This window comes from Monodelphis domestica, chromosome 2 (genome assembly GCF_027887165.1).
Source record: "Monodelphis domestica isolate mMonDom1 chromosome 2, mMonDom1.pri, whole genome shotgun sequence".
Lineage (NCBI taxonomy): Eukaryota > Metazoa > Chordata > Mammalia > Didelphimorphia > Didelphidae > Monodelphis > Monodelphis domestica.
Window position 1 is genome coordinate 159,210,864 of NC_077228.1, and position 19,361 is coordinate 159,230,224.

At 36.7% G+C, this 19,361-nt stretch overlaps 1 protein-coding gene and 1 long non-coding RNA gene across 4 annotated transcripts in view; one reads left to right on the forward strand and one right to left on the reverse strand.

Annotated features, from left to right (window-relative positions):
- The window catches only part of TSNAX (translin associated factor X), a 40,628-nt gene extending 27,953 nt beyond the window's left edge, over positions 1-12,675 (reverse strand). The window contains exons 1-2 of one of the 3 annotated variants that reach the window (XM_001369117.5): positions 12,396-12,675; positions 11,785-11,889 (exon numbers count right to left, since the gene is read on the reverse strand). In XM_001369117.5, the coding sequence (XP_001369154.1) occupies positions 11,785-11,889; positions 12,396-12,411 (121 nt within the window). In that variant the 5' untranslated portion in view covers positions 12,412-12,675. Of the gene's footprint in view, positions 1-11,784; positions 11,890-12,181; positions 12,328-12,377 lie in introns of those variants that run through there. The other 2 variants (XM_016430253.2, XM_056816134.1) reach the window with 2 other exon arrangements.
- Positions 1-18,674, forward strand: part of LOC103106884 (uncharacterized) — a 60,490-nt gene extending 41,816 nt beyond the window's left edge. The window contains exons 2-3 of the long non-coding RNA XR_461859.3: positions 8,883-8,956; positions 13,821-18,674. This is a non-coding gene — a long non-coding RNA (uncharacterized LOC103106884). The remainder of the gene's footprint in view (positions 1-8,882; positions 8,957-13,820) is intronic.
- Positions 18,675-19,361: the final 687 nt, after the last annotated feature.

A 19,361-nucleotide genomic window follows, 5' to 3' on the forward strand; every position in this document is an offset into this window, starting at 1 on the left:
CTGTTATTTTGGTTGTACTTAAAACCCTCCAAAAATATTACAAATAATCAGAGCTTACCATTCAGTGGTGTAAGATTACTACTGAAAGTTGAAGCTAAACCAAAAGATTATTCACAAGTTCTCCTTGAAGAAGTAAAGAAGTTCATTTTTTCATGCATCTAACTGTTGTAAGAAATGCTTTTTTCATGGAAAACTTGGTCATCTCATCTTGTACTACTCAAAAAATTAAAAATTATATTTTTTTGTAATAGCACAATTGACTAAAGAGTATAGGTACACAAAAATCTGACAATTTATATATTACAAAAAACAAAAACAAAAAAGATTTTGCACAAAACAAAATGCAAATTTTGAGATTCTCTTCCAACAAGCACTATCTTATGCATATGTTAAGACATACAAGAGTCCTTCATAAAAGTAACCATAAGGGTAACTTTGTTCAATGATTTTCTTGCAGATGAGATCAGGGAAAAGATAATGGCTTTTTTATGCATCTGAGATATTTATAGGACATCCAGTTAGAAATATCCATTAGGGAATTGTTGATGTGCTACTAGAGTTCAGAAAAGAGTCTTAGGGTTCTATATATAGATTACAACAAGATAACTGGAGAGCTGATAAGGATACTAAGTAAGCATAGAAAAAAAGAAAAGGATCCAGGAAAAATAGTTAGGGTACAGTCAAACTTCTCTTGGCATTTAAAGCTCTTCATAACCTGGATCCTTCCTCCAGTTTTTGTCTTCTTGCACAATACTTTCCTCCATGTACTCTACAGTCATACATACTGGTCTCTCTGTTCCTCACACACACAGAACACTTGCATTCCTTTGCACTAGTTGAACCCCATGCCTAGAACATTCTCCATCCTCATTTCTTATCTTTTAGACTTTGGCTTCCTTCAAGACTCAGATCACCCTTTCATGTAGGCAGTCTTTTCCAATCCTCATAAAGTAGCTAGTGCCTTCTCCTCTAAAGTTACCTTGTATCTACTCTTGTATATAACTGTTTATGTCAGGTGATACTGACAAACATTAGGGGTCCCGAAGGGGTGAGAATGAAATGTGATGAGAATGACACATCAGGAGGGCCACTGAAGATGGTAGCAATCAGAAGCAAGGTTTATTTATCATAGCTAGTATTTTACAGAGAAAGTGACCTAGGGTGAGGGATTAGGTAAATTTTTTACAGGGACAGTGGTTAGTAATGATTTTCGATGACTTAGTTTAACTCACTGAAGCTTAGAAAGACTTTTCTATAGAATAAATCACAGGTAAATATGTAGCCATCTAGCCAAGCTTCTCACAGAATTCCTGCATCAGTAATTTTTGGAAGAACATACAGTTTTTACAAAGTACATTAGGGAGGAGTGAAAAGGAGGGGTTGGGGGGGGCCCTCATGTTAGGAATGATTCTGGCCAGACCATGGCTTTGATTTTACTGGGGTCCACTCTCACTACTGGGGGCTACATCTGCTCCTTTTTTATATAAACTAAACAATTTAAATTTTAAAATATTTTGGGGTATCCATTTGAAAAATCACATCAAGGTTAAAACATGCAAATTTTATTAGTATATGTTTTCCTCATTTCCCAAGCAATATACATCTACTAAAGTACAAAGCCAAAATAAATCACAATCAGGACACCTTTTAGATAATATTGCAAAAGATTTAAAACACCCTTCCTCACAGTAAATTTAAAATCTAAGGTGTTAATTAGCAGCCTCATTGAATTTTAATTTGGTATGAAAGTTAATACTGCAACCTAAACAACAACAAAAATATATGTGTGTATGTATATATAGCAATTTAATAAACTATTTAAATACCTATATGGAAATATCAGAAATATAAGAATATGAACAATTTATGGGAAAAAAATCTAAAATGTTTCTACACCAAATGCAAATTATATAGTAAGCATTTCCAAATTTTTAAACAAAGAAGATTCAAAATTGTTTCAACAATGACTTTAGAACATCAAGACTGATTAACATATCATAAGCATTTGAATTTTTGACAAAATTGTTATATATTGAGTGTTGCCAAAACATGTACTTTATTCTATAAAAACTGAAAATGTGTATAAATGCAAATCTGTTTAAAAAAAGCAATTTGTTAGAATTTGATCATGTTTACTTGCAATGATAAATGAACATCAATTGGAAAAGCCTATCTACAAAAAAAACAAACAAAAACAAGAAAGAACCCCAGAATTATAATATGGGGGGGGGGTGAGTTTTGTTTCTTTTTACACAGGAAATGAACACCTACAGCAGAGAACCTTTCCCAAACAGCAAAATATAAAAAAAAATTTACCCGATTTTATGTTAATAAGTGGTCTAACATAAGTGGTCGCTTCACCCTGTGTATTAACCTCAACCTTCAGCTATCTTGAAAAGCATAACTTATAATGATGTACAGCCTTATAGTCTGATATTAAGTATAATTATTTCTGTATCAAATGTCAGTTTTCAAAGTATATTTCCCCTTCTATTATCTCTATAACTGATCACATTTGTTTCATATGTTATACTCCAAAACCTTGGTACTTAGACAAAAGTTAACCTCACACTTATTCCACTAGAAGATGGCAGAGCATAATCAACCCACATTTAATTCACAATTTAAAAAACTTAGCAGAAACATCTTACACCAAATACTTATTGCAGATTTGATTAGGAAAAGATACATACCAGACCCTAGTATCTTACCTCATAAAAGAACATAATCCATAGCAGTATAATAACATGGATACTTAGAAAATTAAACAAGATTGACTTATAAGTAAAGAAGTTAATATTTGCTTGACTTATGGAACAAAAAACTGGATATTTCTAAACCACAAATATTGAGCTATTCTTCTAAGTTGTGATAAGTGATATGTGTTACGCAAGCAAAAAAAGACTTTTTCTCAACATCATAAGCCTACACTAAGGCTATGCAAAAGCTCAGAGGAAGAGGCCTTATTGTGATTTTAGTACCTCTAGGACTGGACCTCCTGATTTAAGGCTAGGTACCCTGGGAAAGAGCTATAAACATTTTCAACTCTAAAACTGATAAGCCTTGCAAAACAACTTTTCTTCATCTGCCTATGACAAATCTCTATGATCAGTACAAACAGCATACCCTGAAATACACTCTGAAAAAAGCTATAGTAAAAAATGAAATTTAAAAATCTCCATTTCCATGCAAATAGAATTGGAATTTAGCTTTTTAGCCTTACACAATCCATACAAATCATATTCATTTACCTTGCTTTCATTTGTTTAATTTATATAAAAAAGGAGCAAATGTGGCACCTCAGTAGTGAGAGTAGGTCCCAGTAAAATCGCAGCCATAACTTAGAAACACCTATTCACGTAGTCGAGGCATCACATGAGGCCCCCAAACCCTTCGTTTCTAACCATTTCCTGTTGTACTTTATAAAAACTATGTTCTTCCAAGAAATCACTGATGCAGGAATTCTGTGAGAAGCTTGGTTAGATAGTTACACATTGACATATTAATTTATTATCCTATAGTTTCAGTGTGGTAAACTAAGTCATTGTACTAAGAAGGTAAATCATTATTAACCACTGTCCCTGTAAAAAGCTTACCTAATCCTTTATCCAACACCACTTTCTCTATTAAACACTACCTGAAATCAATAAACTCTGTCACTGATCAGCAACAGGCTTTGAGTCTGTCTGTAAGTCTATCTGTGACCCTCCTGATACCAACCTCATTTTTCTTATCCTGTTCTATGATCACAAACTCAACATTTATGTACATTAGAATATAAGTTCCTTGAAGGCAGAGACTGATTTGCTTGAAGAAAGATGCCCATTTTCCCTGGAAAAGCTCTATTTCACTTATGTGGGTTGTCTAGGAATCCCATTCAGCCTCACCCAATCCTTTGCTGAATCAAAGTCAGTTTTGTTAGGAAGTTGAGGGTTGTTTTTTTTTGTTGTTTTTCAATAAAGCCAAATTTGCCTTCTTGCTACGTCCAACCTCTATTCCTGGTTCTGCCCTCTGAGACTAAATAGAATAAATCAATCTCTCCTCCATAGGAAATTCTTCAACTACTTGAAGACAGCTAACATATCCCCTATGAATCTTCTCCAGGCTAAACATGCCAAGTTTCTTCAACTAATGATGACATATATTCAACTCACTGGATACTTCAGCTTGCCAAAGTTTTTCTGTGGTACTCAGATTCAATACCAATACTCTATATGAGGCATGATGAAAATAGAATATCACCAGTTCCAAGAATTGTGGCTCACTTAATGCAACCCAAAATGACAATAGCTCTTTTGGCTTCCACATTACAAACAATTGCACTTAACAGTCCACTAAAACTTCCATATCTTTTTCACAACATGACTCTTCCCATGTTATACTGGTGAAGTTGGTTTCATTCAATAAAGTGTTCTTGCCTACCAATGTCTTTTCAGATCCTATTACCATCAATTGTGTTAACTATCTCTCCCAGTTGTTTGTCACCTGGAAATCTGATGAGCATGACATTTAAACCTTTATCCATATCACTGATAAAAATGTTAAACAGAGACAGGTACAGATCTTGGGGCACTCAATAGAGAACTGTCTCCCAGGTTGGCATTGGAATATTAACAACTCCTCTTCAAGTCTGACCAGTTCCTAGCAGTCTTTACATGCACTTAATTGTATTATTGTCTACTACACATCTTTTTCCATCTTCTCCACAAGAATAATAAAAGAGATATTTTAGCAAAAGCTTTATTAAAATCTAGGTAAACTATTGAAAAGAAATAAGGTGAATCTGGCAAAGCTGGCTCTTGGTAAAGCTTCTTCGTAATCACTACTTCTGTTTCTAGATATTCATCAATCATCTCATTAATCTATTCAAGAGAATCGAAGTCCACTATATAGTTTCACTACTTTTTTTGCTTTGTTTTGGTAAAAACTGAGAAATAAACAACCCTTATCTGGTATTATTTGTTATCTAGGCTTGATGATCTATGAGCCAAGCTGAGTTATCTTTCTCACTGACCAGAAGGTCCCTGTGACAGAAACTCAATACAGGGAGAAACAGGATCCAGTATTCAGATAAAGACAACTAAAGGGTAAGGTATAGACAGTTTGCTTGGACTTAGCAAAATGCCAAGCACCCTTTGATGTCTTCCTGATACCAGCCTGTCAGGATGTCAGCAATGGCAGAAGACCTGGGACCTTTTGCTTAACCAAAGTCTCTTAGAGCTGACATCCTATAACACCCTATCACCCTCAATCTCTATGTTCAAAGATTTATGACTGTGTTTCTCTGAAATAATAGTGGTTTATTACTGCAACAGGTTAGGGAAAGGTATGGGAAAGAGTGTATTAGGATATCCTTATGTAATTCCCTTCTTGAGTCTTGAGTCCTCAGCTGTGGCCATCTGCTGGGATCAGTCCTAGTAGGAAATTCTTCTTCTCCTAATCTATATATAATATATCTAAGCACCTAAGTAAACGATTGAGTCTGGAGAGGAAGTAGAGATAGCTAATTCTTCTGGTTGGACACAGACTGCCCTCCTAGGATAAAATCCTGCTTGGGTCAATCTTCAAAGTCTTGTCTGACTACTAAAGGTTCACAGGAAGATCTTTGAGATGATTGATTTTATATCAGTCACAGCAATTACTTTGGGACACTTCAGGCTATTCAACAATATCAATTTCACCCCAGTTTAGGCTCCTCCTTCACTATCCTCCAGGGTTTAGGAATCCTCCCCTCTCACCAACTGAAAACTCTCCCAGCATCCCCTCTGTGCATTCCATCTTTCCTTCTGTCAATCATCTCTCCAGTTCTGTGTTCTATCTCTTCTCTCCATTTTTATCCGTTCCTATACTTTCTCTCATCTTGTGGTATTTTTCCCACTTTCCAGAAAGTAAAAAATATCCCTACTCTGATGATGTAATTCATCTGAGTGAGAAGCTATCTCTTACTATCTCCTCAATTATTTGGATATCAACTCCCTTTTAGTTATTTTTGCTGTCATTTCCAGTATAAAGGTCATTCTCTCCTTAGCAGAGAAAAAACGAAACAAAATTAGTATTTAACAGCTTTGTCTTCTTGCTACTGGTAGTTTTTTTTTTTTAATTTTAACTGGATAACTGAAGTCTCATCACTAATATATAAGGCCTCTGATCTGTTTCCCAAACTCACCTATTTCCTTTTTCTATCCAGGTGGTCTGTAACATACTCCAATGATGAAATCACTTGTTTTTCTTTACTTTGATCTTAGCTAAGGTCCTATAATGGTTTTCATTCCTCACAGTTTCAGTGAAAACTAAAACTAAAAGGTCAGATTTGCCTCCTTATTTTAAGATCTCTAATTGTTTTTGTTTGTTGCCTACATTTGGGGCATTTATGTATAAATATGTGAGGCCATATCCTTTATCCTTTATTGGATTCTATCTTAATTCTGAACTTCTTAAGTGAAGATTATATGGAGAACAACATATATTTATCTCATATTGGTTGTCAAGTAGTCTCTCCACACAATTCATGTCCACCACTAATATAAAATCTTGCTTGGATCTTTAAAGCCCTTCATACCTGGCCTTTCCCTATCTTCCAAGTATTCTTACATTCCCTCTCCATTCTGCATGTCATCTATCCCCAAAATTATCAATACTGTCACATTCTCAAGTCACTAAATATTTTCTTCCCATTTAAAGCTAAACTAGCAAGAGTTGTTCATACTCAAATTCTTCCAATTTCTTACCACCTACTGACTCCACCACTTTAAATGTAGACTCAGTCCCCACTCCAATATGGGAAATTGCTCTGAGGTCATCAATGACCTCTAAATTGACTAATCTAATTGCTATATATTAGTCTTCATCTTCCTTCACTTCTCTACTGCTTTAACACAGTTGAACAATAGATGTTTCTTATTGCTCATTTACATGACACTATATATTTCATGGTCTCTTCCTGCATCTTTGAATACAACTATCACTTGTTCCTCTTTCTCCTCCTACCCTTTAAAGGTGTCCATAAGACTTTATCCTGGGCCCTCTTCCTTCTCCAAATTGCAACCCCCCCCCCCTTTTCCCTCCACCCATCTCATCTGCTCCCACAGCTTTGATGTTCACATCTAAATAAATAATTCTCAAATTTCTTTCTTCATCCCTATCTTATTCTAGAACTATCCTATATCTTCAAATGTCTGTGAGATGTTTCCAATGAACATTCAACATAGCAAGAAAACAAGTCATCTCTCCCTAATTTCCTTCTTGCTCTCTACTCTTTCTACCATTAGTACCATCTTCTCAATCAGCAGTTTCAAAAACTCCAAATCATCATTGACTCTTCATTTTCCCTTACCCCTATATTCAATCAGTTTTCAATTACTGTCTAATCTCTTCACAATATCTCTTTCATCTGTCTTCTCTTCTCTGTTCCTTAACCTTTGAGTAATTTTAAGTGGCATTTCTGTCTCCCAGATATACTCTCACCAATACATTATATAAAAGCTACCAGTCATCCTTCTAAAGCACAAGTATGAAAACATCAGCTATCCTCTCCTCTGTTTAATTACCTTCAGGGAATCCCTACTGCCTACCAAATAAAGTACTTCCTATTCTAGTTTTTAAATCTCTCCATAACTTGGCTACAAGCCAAACTGAATTATTTGCTTTTATCTGATCTCTTCCTGCCTTCTTCCATCTCCCCAAGCTTGTCTCACTTCTCTCACCATTCTCAAATGCAACTTTCTCCATCTATTACTTAACATATAAAACATATAAATAATTTACAGCTTCTATGCATTCAATCTCATTCCCTCAGATGAAGACTCAGAAGGACTCTGTTTAAGTATATGAAGGACTTAAGATACAGAGAAATTAGATTTGTTCTGTTTGGACCACAAAGGGCAAAAGCCAGAGCAATGAACAGAAGTTGCAACTTGAGAAAAATCTGGCCTAAGATACCTCAAGAAGTAGTGGGTTCAGGGACAGCTGGTTGGCTAAGTGGATTGAGAGCCAAGCCTAGAGATGACAGGTTCTAGGTTCAAATCTAGACTCAGGCACCTCCTAGCTATGACCCTAGGCAAGTCACTTAACCCCCATTGCCTAGTCCTTACCACTCTTCTGCCTTGGAACCAATAAACTGTATTGATTACAAGAGAGAAGGTAAGGGTTTGTTTAAAAAAAAAAAAAAAGTGGTAGGTTCTCCCTCCTTGAAGGATCTTCAGAGACAGGATCACTACTTATCTCTTAGGCCTGAGTAAGTAAATGAAGAAACATTAAGTACTTAATATGTGGACATTCATTCTGTGCTGGGTTGAATCAGAAGGCTACTGCAATTCATTCCAATAATTAAAATTCTATAATTTTCTCTTTAAATTTTTCAAAGCACTTTGGCTAGACCAATCCTTAGTACTTAACATATTCTGTATTATTTCTTTTTCTTTTCTACCCACTAGAATCTTAAGTTCCCTGAGGCCAAGGTCTAAACCTTATTTCATGTTTATATCCCTGGCACCTAGTAGAGAAACCTATATATAGTAAACATCTTATAACATTAATAAATTGAGTATTTTAAGACTGAATGAGACACAGAGCTGAAAAATAGCTAGAAGATCAACCTCCCTTCATTTTAGAGGAAACTGAGACCAAGAGAGGTTCAATGACTTGCAAAAGGGCTTATAGATATTAAAGAAGCAGAACTCAAAATGAATGATTAAAAAAATGGTTAAATAGAAAAATTACTGGAAGAGACCCACTACTTCTCTCCCAGTACTCTAAGTCCTGTGATTGCCACAACCTATATTTTAATAACCCTGGGTTTTGTATCTCTTTTGTGGAACTGTACAATATTCAAGAACATTTCTGGGACCCAAAATGCCTTTTTTTTCCTTTGCATTATGAACAAGAGGAGGAAGATTAAATACATCTACAATCAGGAAACTGGGACTGTTGCCATTAAGTCTGTTTCGCAGTTGGCAGGGTAAGTGATGAACTTTATACTGAAACACTCTTTGGAGATTAGGAAAAGTATATCTTGGGCCAAGGAAACTCAGTCGAGCTGTGTCCTGAACCTCAGAAAGGAGCAAAGAGACCTGGGAATCATACTATACAGTGTTTGGCCTTGTTTACTAACAGTATTTTGAGCAAGTTCCTTAAAAATTGTTTCTTGAAGGAGCTATGTAATATCTGTGGTGAAAATGCTATATGCTATCTTATAGAGCAGTGGTATCAGACTAAAATAGAAATGGGGACCACTAATCCATACATAAGAGACAGCTAAGAGGCACAGTGGCTAGAGGGGCAGACCTGAAATCAAAAAGACCTGAGTTCAAATTCAGTATCAGACACTACCTTATATAAGTCACTTTATTTGCTTTAATTCACTGGAGAAGGAAATAGCAAACCAAAAAAATGTTTGCCAAGGAAACCCCATGGATAATATTGTCCATGATGTCACACCTGAACAACTCACTGAAAACAAATCTATACATAAATATTCTTATGGTTTGCATACTGACTTATTCTTAAAAATGTAATTTTATCTAGGTTTTATTGTATCTTTATTTTGTTAAATATTTCCCAAATACATTTTAATCTCATCTGGGCTACACTTCAGTGTTGTGGGTCACTTGCTGAAACCTCTGCTAGAGCTAGAATTGACAGAAAAACATTCATATCTGTGCACTTACCAAAGGACCCCTGATAAAGGAAAGGTCTTTTTGAGAGAGACAAAGGGCCCTCAAAGAGCAGCCATTATAAAGCCAAAAAAGTATAAATATAAGACCATATTTCTGACACTTCCTCTCTATTCCCTGCTGTCACCATGTGAGCTACTCCTTAAGATGGAAGTCGGGCGAGAAGGCAGAAATTTGTCTTTTAGTTGCTTAACTCAGAAAAAAGTATTGATCTAAATACAGATTACATCCTTCCCTTCAGAGTCTCTTTTGAGAGACTATAATAGCTCCCATCTAGATGCAAGGCTTAAGTTTTTCAACTCTCTAGAGCAGCAGCAGAAACAGCAACTAAGTTTTCCCACTAGACTGCTAAAAAAAAAAAATTCAAGAGGCAGATTCTTCTACTTGCAGGATCTCAATTCCTACCAGTCCCTCTGCCCAGAGTACCTTAAGAGAGATGTGGATGAAAGGTCAACTGACTATCCTTCTACTCAAGAATCCCTAACAGAACCCAGCAGTTGAATATGGAGAGCCTAGAATGAGGTCAGATAAGTAGAAAGCAATATCACAAATGTGTACATATCTAGTATTTATTTTAATGGTATGTTTTCATAAAGTTAAAAACTATAACCATTAGAATTATAGGAGCGATAGTGAAATTTTCTCATTAAGGGAGAATTAAAAATTTGACTGATCTAGTTCAAACTCTTTCACATGGGTTTACCAGTGGGAGGCATGGTACAAAAACTCCAAACTTGGGAGTCAGAAGACCTAGCTCTTTGCTACCTACTCAATAATGATGTTGGTTGATTCAGGTTTTCTATGCCTGCCTCATCAGCTTTAAGTGACATGGTCTAGCATTAGTGGATAGATTACTGAACTAGAAGCCAGTAAGACCTATGTTCAAATCTTTCTTTTGAGCTTCTCTAACTATATGACCAGAAGAAAGTCACTTAATTTAAGCCTCAGTTTCTTCATCGGTAAAATAGGAGTAACATTTGTAGTATTTGCTTCACAGGGATGTTGAGGCTCAAATGAAAATGTATGTAAAGTATTATACAACTGAAATGTATCATCTTAAAATGGGAAATATGTGATATTTGTAACTGTTATAAAGTGTTATAAATGTCAATTATTATTTTTATCAGTATTGGTATTCCTAACAAGAACTTCCATTATATACAGTCAAAATCTACCCTACAAAAATTCTAAGTTACATAGTTTAAGAGAATTACTTTCTCTTATAAGCAAGCTTTTGAAATTTAGTGATTTTTGTAATTGCAAGCAATTTCAAAGAAGAAATTGTGAACAATTTAAGCAATGGCTTTCCAACTTTCTAGTACTGATTTCTGAAATCCATAAACTATATGACTTTGGTGATGGATACTTTATTTTGATAATATTTCTACACAAAAGGCAGAGTAGTTTGATTAAATTCTCACCAGAATTAATGCTATGGGAAGAGCAAATTATCTTTATTGAGACAGATTCCTCTTGATTTCCTTATAATCATATGACAGTTCACACACATTTATTGACCACCTAATTCAAGCCAGACATAACACTAATTTTGTAGTTCTGTGGTAAACTACAAATATGATCAATAAAGTCAAGAGCATTCTAGCAGGAATCAGTCAATAATTATTAAGTGTTTAATATGGCTTAAGTTAGTTCTTGGCAATCTACTTTTCCCCAACTCAAGAGGCTTGGAGCTACAAAGGATAAAAAGACAAAAGTAAAAGCTATGCTACTCAAGGAGCTTGTATTCTAATGGGAGAAAAAAATAAACTAAGAAGATAATGCAATACAAACAATAGGACTTCAACAAACATTTATTTTAAATAATACTGAAAATCTAATACACAAAAACCCAAATTAATTATTTTAGTTAGAAGTATTAAATAGATGTAGCTACTCTCAAAAATTTTAGTCTCATTTTGCAACTTGAAATTCAATGGGCCAGAATGTTAACCTTTTTCATCCAAAATGCCATCACTTCTTAGGGTCATCTACAATCTCTTTCCATTTGTCTTTCTTGCTGAACTTGGCAGTTTAACATCTACTGTGGTTTCAAGGGTGGCCACCTAGGATTTTTTTGTTGTTTATTCGACCAAATTGTACTAAAAGTACTTACATTTGAAGGCCACCATCACAGCAGAAGATGAGTTAACATCTTTCCCTTCTCTTCTCTGACCATGTGGGAAATTGTCATGCTTCCGTTTCCTGAACCCTCCTGACCCTAAGCAGAGAAGGTAAAAATTAGGAGATTGTGATGCTATCCCATCACCAGGAGTGGACAAAAAGATTAAGAAAGTTAACCTCCTTTGTCACCATCAGAACAAGTCACTTAAGCAGAGAATATGAAACACCAGGGCAGGTGCCTAGGAGATTCTGGCCAATTCAACAGTAGGATCCTAGGACCCTTCTTCTGTTCCCCACCCCCACCCCCAGCCCCAAAACCGCTTCTCTTCAACCCGAGGACCCCAGAGAGGCAAGGGAGCGAGGGTGTTGTGAGGAGAATTTAATCCAACCTTGACCTTCCTTCCGCTCCCCCCTCCCCCCAAAGGCCTCAGGGCGGGAAGAGCCGAGGAAAAGGGAGCAGAGCTTCGGAAGTAGTGCGGTGGGAGGTCGTCACCCTGGCGTGGGCGGAGGGGGTGGAAATCAAGCCAGGGGTTGGCCAAGGCCTCCGCCCTCCCTCAGACCCGAACACAAATACAAACAACACGCCTCGGCCATGGCATCCACCTTCTTTGTTGCTCATGTCGCCTCCCGCCGCGGACCTGGACGAAGAGGGGGAGGTGTCCCGATTCCGCGTGGGAGGCGGAGCAGAGCGGGAGCGGAAGAAGCACGTGCACACTACTGGCTCGCTCCACACCGTCGGTCGCGAGTTCAGCGCGTTCCCGGGTGGAGTGGGACGTGAGGCGGCGAGGCGTGGTGGAGGAGGGGCCCAAATTCAGGCCTCCTTCCCCGGGACCTCCAGAGCGCAGGCCTAAGGAGAGCGCAGGCGCAAGGGAAGGCCATTCCGGTTCTGGCGCTCTCTTCTCCTCCCACTTCCGATTTCCCAGAACTATTCTTTGCTTAATGCATGGCCCTGACACATGATTTGTAGACTTCTTGGACTAGGGCTACCTCCTACTCTTTTCAACATTTCAGTCCGATAAAAAAATGAAAGCCCTAGGAAGGAAGGATTTAACTATTATGAGGAGGAGAGGAATTAAATATCCCCCCCCCCCCCCCCGAGGCATTCTAGAAGTTATTCTACGGGTTTCTCAGGTGGGGGGGGGGGTGGAAAAAAAGAAACAACAGCCCCTGGGTGCGGTGCATTGTGGGAGTTGTAGTGCGACTGTGGGAGTACTCTGCCCACTTTGGCGTTGTTCATGTTGTAAGTCACTTCAGTGAATGAAACCCCAAGGTACAAGCTGGTTCAGAATGATGCCAGGTATTTAACAAACTGTTGTAATCCCCTCTCTTCCCTCTACCCCACCCACAGTGTTTGGTCTTGGTTCCCAATTCTTGGTCCTGGGACTTAGTAATCAGGACTAAATGCTGAGATGACAAAGAAAATAATTTTTTATAACAGGCTTCTGTTCTCAAAGAACCCACATTCTGAGACATGTAAATAAATATGTTTACATACGATATAAGGTAAAATTAAATTTTTATTTTGATTCTATTTTTTAAGACTTAGTCAACCTGGCATATGTTTTAGTACTCTTCTATCTTGTGTAAGTACAAACTCCTTACCTTTGTACCTTCACCCTTCACCTATATTCAGGAGAAGCTTGCCTAAAGGTCAAGCTTTTGTAACTACCTCCACCCTTTACTCAGGTAACCTTTTCAAGTTAAAATAGTTTACCAACCGGGTAAATGACCTTGATCCCCTTTGTCTTCTTAAGAGAAGGCATCTGACAATGTATCTGAAAACTCAAAACATCATGTTAAAAAGCATGTAAGCAAGCACATAGCCCTATTTCACTCCATTGGTACCTGGAAACTGCATGGAATTGGCTCTGAGGTAGATGGTCATTTTCCAAATAAAGATCAACTTATTAAGGAAGACTGGCAAAAACCTTTCCATCAATGACTAAAAGAGAGCCCCACTCCCACTTCCATCCTGCCTATCCCTCCCCATGATTATCACAGAGCAATCATCTTCCTTTTCCTTTATAGAGATGGACAAAGGAGGACTCTGATCTGGAGGATAACTCTTGTTGTCATATATTTCAGTCAGCTTCTGAACAAGCACTGGACACCCTACCTTATCAATTTCTGCTGAGATGTAAAAAGCTCCTGGTGCTTTGCCACTCATGCCTAATGGCATCCCATAAATCTTCTTTTGGGAGAAAGTTGAGCTACCGAGGAATTGACAACCTGAGGCATATAGTTAATGGCTTCAGTACTGGTTGATGACGGTCTGTTGAGAACACTATGGAAATGTTCATCTCTCCAGGATCATGCCAAACCAAGACAGGTAGAAAGAAGATGGGTTTTCTTCAAAGATGATTGTGCACTCAATTAAACCTCCGAGACTGAAATGCTACAGAATATGGATCAATTCTCTGTCAACTGTGCTAATTTCAACTTGACAAGTAACACCAAGAAAAAAGGGTTCTCCACCAGCCAGCACCATGTTATTCATAGGTTGAACCACTGGTTATCGCAATTGGAGAAACTTTGAATGCTATTCATTTACCTTGACAGTGTACTTTCCAGGGATGTTCACATAGATAATGAGGTTGATGCATGCATTGCCAGAACTAACAGCATTTGGCAGGCTTCAAAAGACATTGGGAGAGAAGACATATTAGGCTGCATGCCAAACTGAAAGTCTTTCTTGTACTGACTTGACTGTTTTATGCCTTTGAAACCTGGACATTCTACCAGTGCCATACCAGCAAACTTTAAGTGGTTGTTACAAAATAAAATGTGGACAAAGGCATAAAACTTTTCTTCCCTTTTTCAATTGTTAGAGCTAGGAGGAATCAGTCATGCAAGCTTATTTTATATAATTTCTTACTTTTACAAAACTTCTACATCTATTATTTCCTTTACTACATCCTACTATCTCTAGGAAAAATAGTACCAAATCTAACCTTTTAAATAAGAGTCTAAAATTTTTTTAAGAAGGTTACTTTGAGCCAAGTTTTTTGCTACGTAGGTATGTTTTAAATTCATTCCAGAGAAACTTTATTCCAACTTCATTGGTTTTTCATCTTATTTGAACAAAGTAATAAAATGTAATACAGAGTCAACGAATTATAATGGATAGGTTTGACAGTCAAGGAGGCTCAGGTTTAAGTTTATTCTAAAGCATTGGTAAAAATATTTAATTTCTCATTGGCCCTTTGCCACTAAGTAACAGAAATATTTCATATCTTTTTTGGGAGATAGTTTCATCACTAGGAATTTCCTATATTAGTAAACTCAGGAATAAGCCTTCCCTCCCAACTGACCCCCTCAGCCCTCAAAAAAGGCTATTAGAAAATAGTCTTTTGTGTGTATGAAACTGTTTCTATCCAGAGTTCCCACTAAAATCCTCATCTTGTCAAAGTGATTCTGAAAATCTTTAATACTCAACTTGAGCCTCCACTCTCCTCACCTAAAACTGAGAATAAAAAATGAAAAGACCAAGGATTGAGACTTTTTTTCTTGAGGCCATATGACCTCAGAGTAGAGAAATCTGGAAGGCTTTCCCCACCTCCCCCTCAATAGCATAGTCTTTCACTGGAAATTATGGGCAAAAGAATCAGCAAATGAAGCTTTAAAAGATCAGCCAAAGCTGATTCAGGCCTTTTCAAGGATATGACAGTTCTGGCTACACAACCAGTTGGAAAAAGGCTCTTTCCTGTGATGTTGTTAGCCAATTACATATTGTTCCCTTGTGTTTCACAATCAAGAGTCTTCCTAAAAACAAAATCATCCTTCTCATGGAGAGGTTACATCAGTCAAACAAGCTGCTGGAGTCCCTGCCTTGAACCAACATTTGTAGGTGGGAAATTACTCCCAAAGTTTCATATATTGGATGATAGAAAGCAGAGAATATCCACTCCCCCCCCCCCCCACCTTTGGCAAATCCTCCATTACACTGGAGTCTGGATCTTGCAGGGGTTTAGCAGTTCTCTCAAACTATATCAGGGGAAAACCTAGCCAATTGGTGGGCATCAATTTTTGGCTCAGTCCAACTTCCATGAAATTCTTGATATTTAAACATTTTAAAAATTACAGAATTTTCAAGCTGAAAAAGATCACCCACTTATTCCCTCAAAAAGCAATTTCACAAGATGTAAGTTGAAAAGAGTATATTTTTTTAAATCTATCATATAACTTTCATGGACAACTACCAGACAGGGGCAGTATGCTGTAGCATGCCCTGTTCTGTACACTAGATAAAGTTCAGTTGTGGGGAGTCTGATATCTAATGAGAGAAGATGAGACTCCTGGTCTCGAATTCTCATATTCATTACCATCCTGGGTAAGTCACTTAACCCCCATTGTCTAGCCCTTACTACTCTCCTGCCTTGGAACCAAAACATAGTATTGATTCCAAGATGGAAGATAAGGGTTTTAAGAAAGAAAGAAAGTCAGCTTTCAAATCCTACCTCAGATATTTTCTAGCTGCGTAACCCTAAATTAATTGTTTAACTTTGCTCTAACTTAGTTTACCCCTCTCAGAGGGGTGCATTAAGGATCAAATGAGCTAACATTTATTTAAGTGCTTTGCAAACCTTAAAGTATCATGTTAATTCTAACTATTATTATTTTTATTATCACTAAACACAAAATGCAAAAATAAATTTAATAAAATAAAACAAAAATACCATGTAGTTCAGTAACATATTACTACAATTACAATGTAATAATTCAGGTTAATACTTAGACCTCATTATAACATAAAGCAGTTTTCAGGACTTACTAAAAAGGCATTTTACACTTCACCTCTACCCTAACCAAACAACTCCCTATATTTGTTTGGTAAAATGGCTAATCATGGGCTAATACTTTTTTTAGTGGTCTTCTTACCCAGGAACTTTGCACTTCTTGAACTTAAGATTTCCTCCAAACCTGACTTAGTCACTTGGATGATCATGTTCAGAGAAACAGAACCCAACTTCAACATAAAATTCAAAATCAAGAAAAAGAGTGGAAAAATGAGCAAACAAGGAGACTCTTTTTTTTTATTTTATTTGGTCAATTTCAAACATTATTCCTTGGTTACAAAAATCATATTCTATTCCTCCCTCTCCCTCCCCCCCCTTCCCATAGCCAATGCGCAAGTCCACTGGGTATTACATGTATGAAACAAGGAGACTCTTAAAAAAATGTGAAAGAAGATTGTTACAAATTTCAAACTATATTACAAAGTTATAAATCATCAAAACAATCTGGTAAAGAAGTAGAGTGGTGGATTAGTAGACTAGTAATACACAGTAGTAAATTATTATAGTAATCTATTGTTTGATAATCCCAAAGATCCAAGGTTTTGGTGCAAGAACTCACCATTTGACAAAAATTTCTGGGAAAACTGGAAAGCAATTTGGCCGAAACTAGTTATAGACCAACATCTCACACTATGAAACAAAATAAGCTCAAAATGGATAAATGATTTGGACATAAAGGATGATATGAATAAATTAGGGTGATACCACAAACAAATTAAGGCAACATGGAAAAACTTACTTCTCAGATTTATTATGTATTATGACCAAATATGAGAAAGAACATTACAAAAAATGAAATGGATAATTTTGATTATGTCAAATTAAAAAGCTTTTACACATACAAAACTAATGCAACCAAAATTAGAAGGAAAACAGGAGAAGGAAAAAATTTTATAGCAAGTTTTTCTGATAAAGGACTCATTTATCAAATATATATGAAACTGACTCAAAGTTATAAAAATAAAAGCCATTTCCCAATTGATAAATGGTTAAAGGCTATGAACAGGCAATTTTCATTTAGAATATTTTTCCATGGTTATATGATTCATGATTATTTTCCTACTCCTCTTCCTTTCCCACTTCCTGAAATTGACAAGCATTGGGTTATACATGTATCATTGTTCAAAACCTATTTCCATGTTATTCATATTGTAACAGTTGAATTAGTTTCTCTACTAAAAGTATTATATTTTTAGAGGTTTATTAACAATTATTAGAAATCAAGGATACAAAATAATAAACCATGTGCTCATGGCTGATTTAGCCAAATTCAGAACCACCGCGGTTAGTCTACTCACTACATCCTTGCAACCTCCCAGTACAGGAAGAGAGAGGAAGTAGGTGTTACAGCCAGTTTAAATACAAATTCTGTTCTCTCCCAGGTGGGAACTCAGGTGAGATTATAGGGAATTCTGGGAAGTACCAAGGGCTTCTGGGATTGAAGTCTGGAGTTCAAATCTCCATTTTTACATCCCCTCATTTGATCGTTATTGGGAAACCAGTTTCCCCAAAAGGATCATGAAAACATAATCAACTTAAAGATTACAATAATTTGAGGATAAGAGGGAAAAAAAACAAAACCAATAATTGCTAGACGCATTGACAAAAACCAGTTGGGGGCAGTCCCCTTTGGCATGAAAGTATACATAGAAATAAATGTTCAATCAATCATACCCAGAGTTCATTCTTGATCTTCTCGTGCAGTTTGTGGTCTGAAGGCATCTTCATGGTGTCTTCTCCAAATAGTTCAGTTTCTGGATTCAGAGAGGTAGCATTTTTCTTAACCTAAAATTCTTCTCAAAGGGAATTTAAACTTTGCAATTTAAAATAATAATATTTTTATAATATTTGCAATAGAGTGATCTTTTTAACACCAAAACCTTAATCATATCCCCATCAAAGTAAGAGACTGATCATATGCTTTTCTTCTGCATTTCTACTCCCATATTCTTTCTCTGGATGTAGATAGCGGTTTTTTTTTTTTAATAAGTTCCTCTGGATTGTCCTGAATCTCTGTACTGCTGCTAGTAGAAAAGTCTATTATATTTTATTGTTCCACAATATATTAGTCTCTGTGTACAATGTTCTCCTGTTTCTGCTCCTTTCGCTCTGCCTCAATTCCTGAAAGTCTTTCCAATTCACATGGAATTCCTCCAGTTCATTATTCCTTTCATCACAATAGTATTCCATAACCATCAAGTACCACAGTTTGTTCAGTCATTCCCCAATTGATGGACACCCCTCATTTTCTAATTTTTGCCACCACAAAGAGCGATGCTATAAATATTTTTGTACAAGTATTTTCCCCTATTATCTCTTAGGACTACACACCCAGCAGTGATAAGGCTGGATCAAAGGGCAAGCATTCTTTTAAAGCCCTTTGTGCATAATTGCCCTCCAGAATGTTTGGACCAATAGTGTCCCAATTTTGCCACATGCCCTTCAACATTTATCACTTTCCTTTGCTGCCATATTGACCAATCTGCTAGGTGTAAGGTGGTACCCGAAATAATAAACTGAAATAATTGTTTATTAAAGATAAGGAAAGGAAGGGAAGGGAATTGGGATCATTTGTCTAGGTATAAAAGCTAATTCCTCCCACAAAAATCCAATAGGATTGAATAGATGTTATCTACGCTGAATTTGTACCTACAGATCCCAGCTACCTGTAATATCCTAACCAGAATTCTCCCTTCTTTGCTGGTAATTAGAGCAAGGGAAGACTGGAAGATACACAGGTTCAAGAGGGAGAGGTCTCACAGACAGTTGTCCT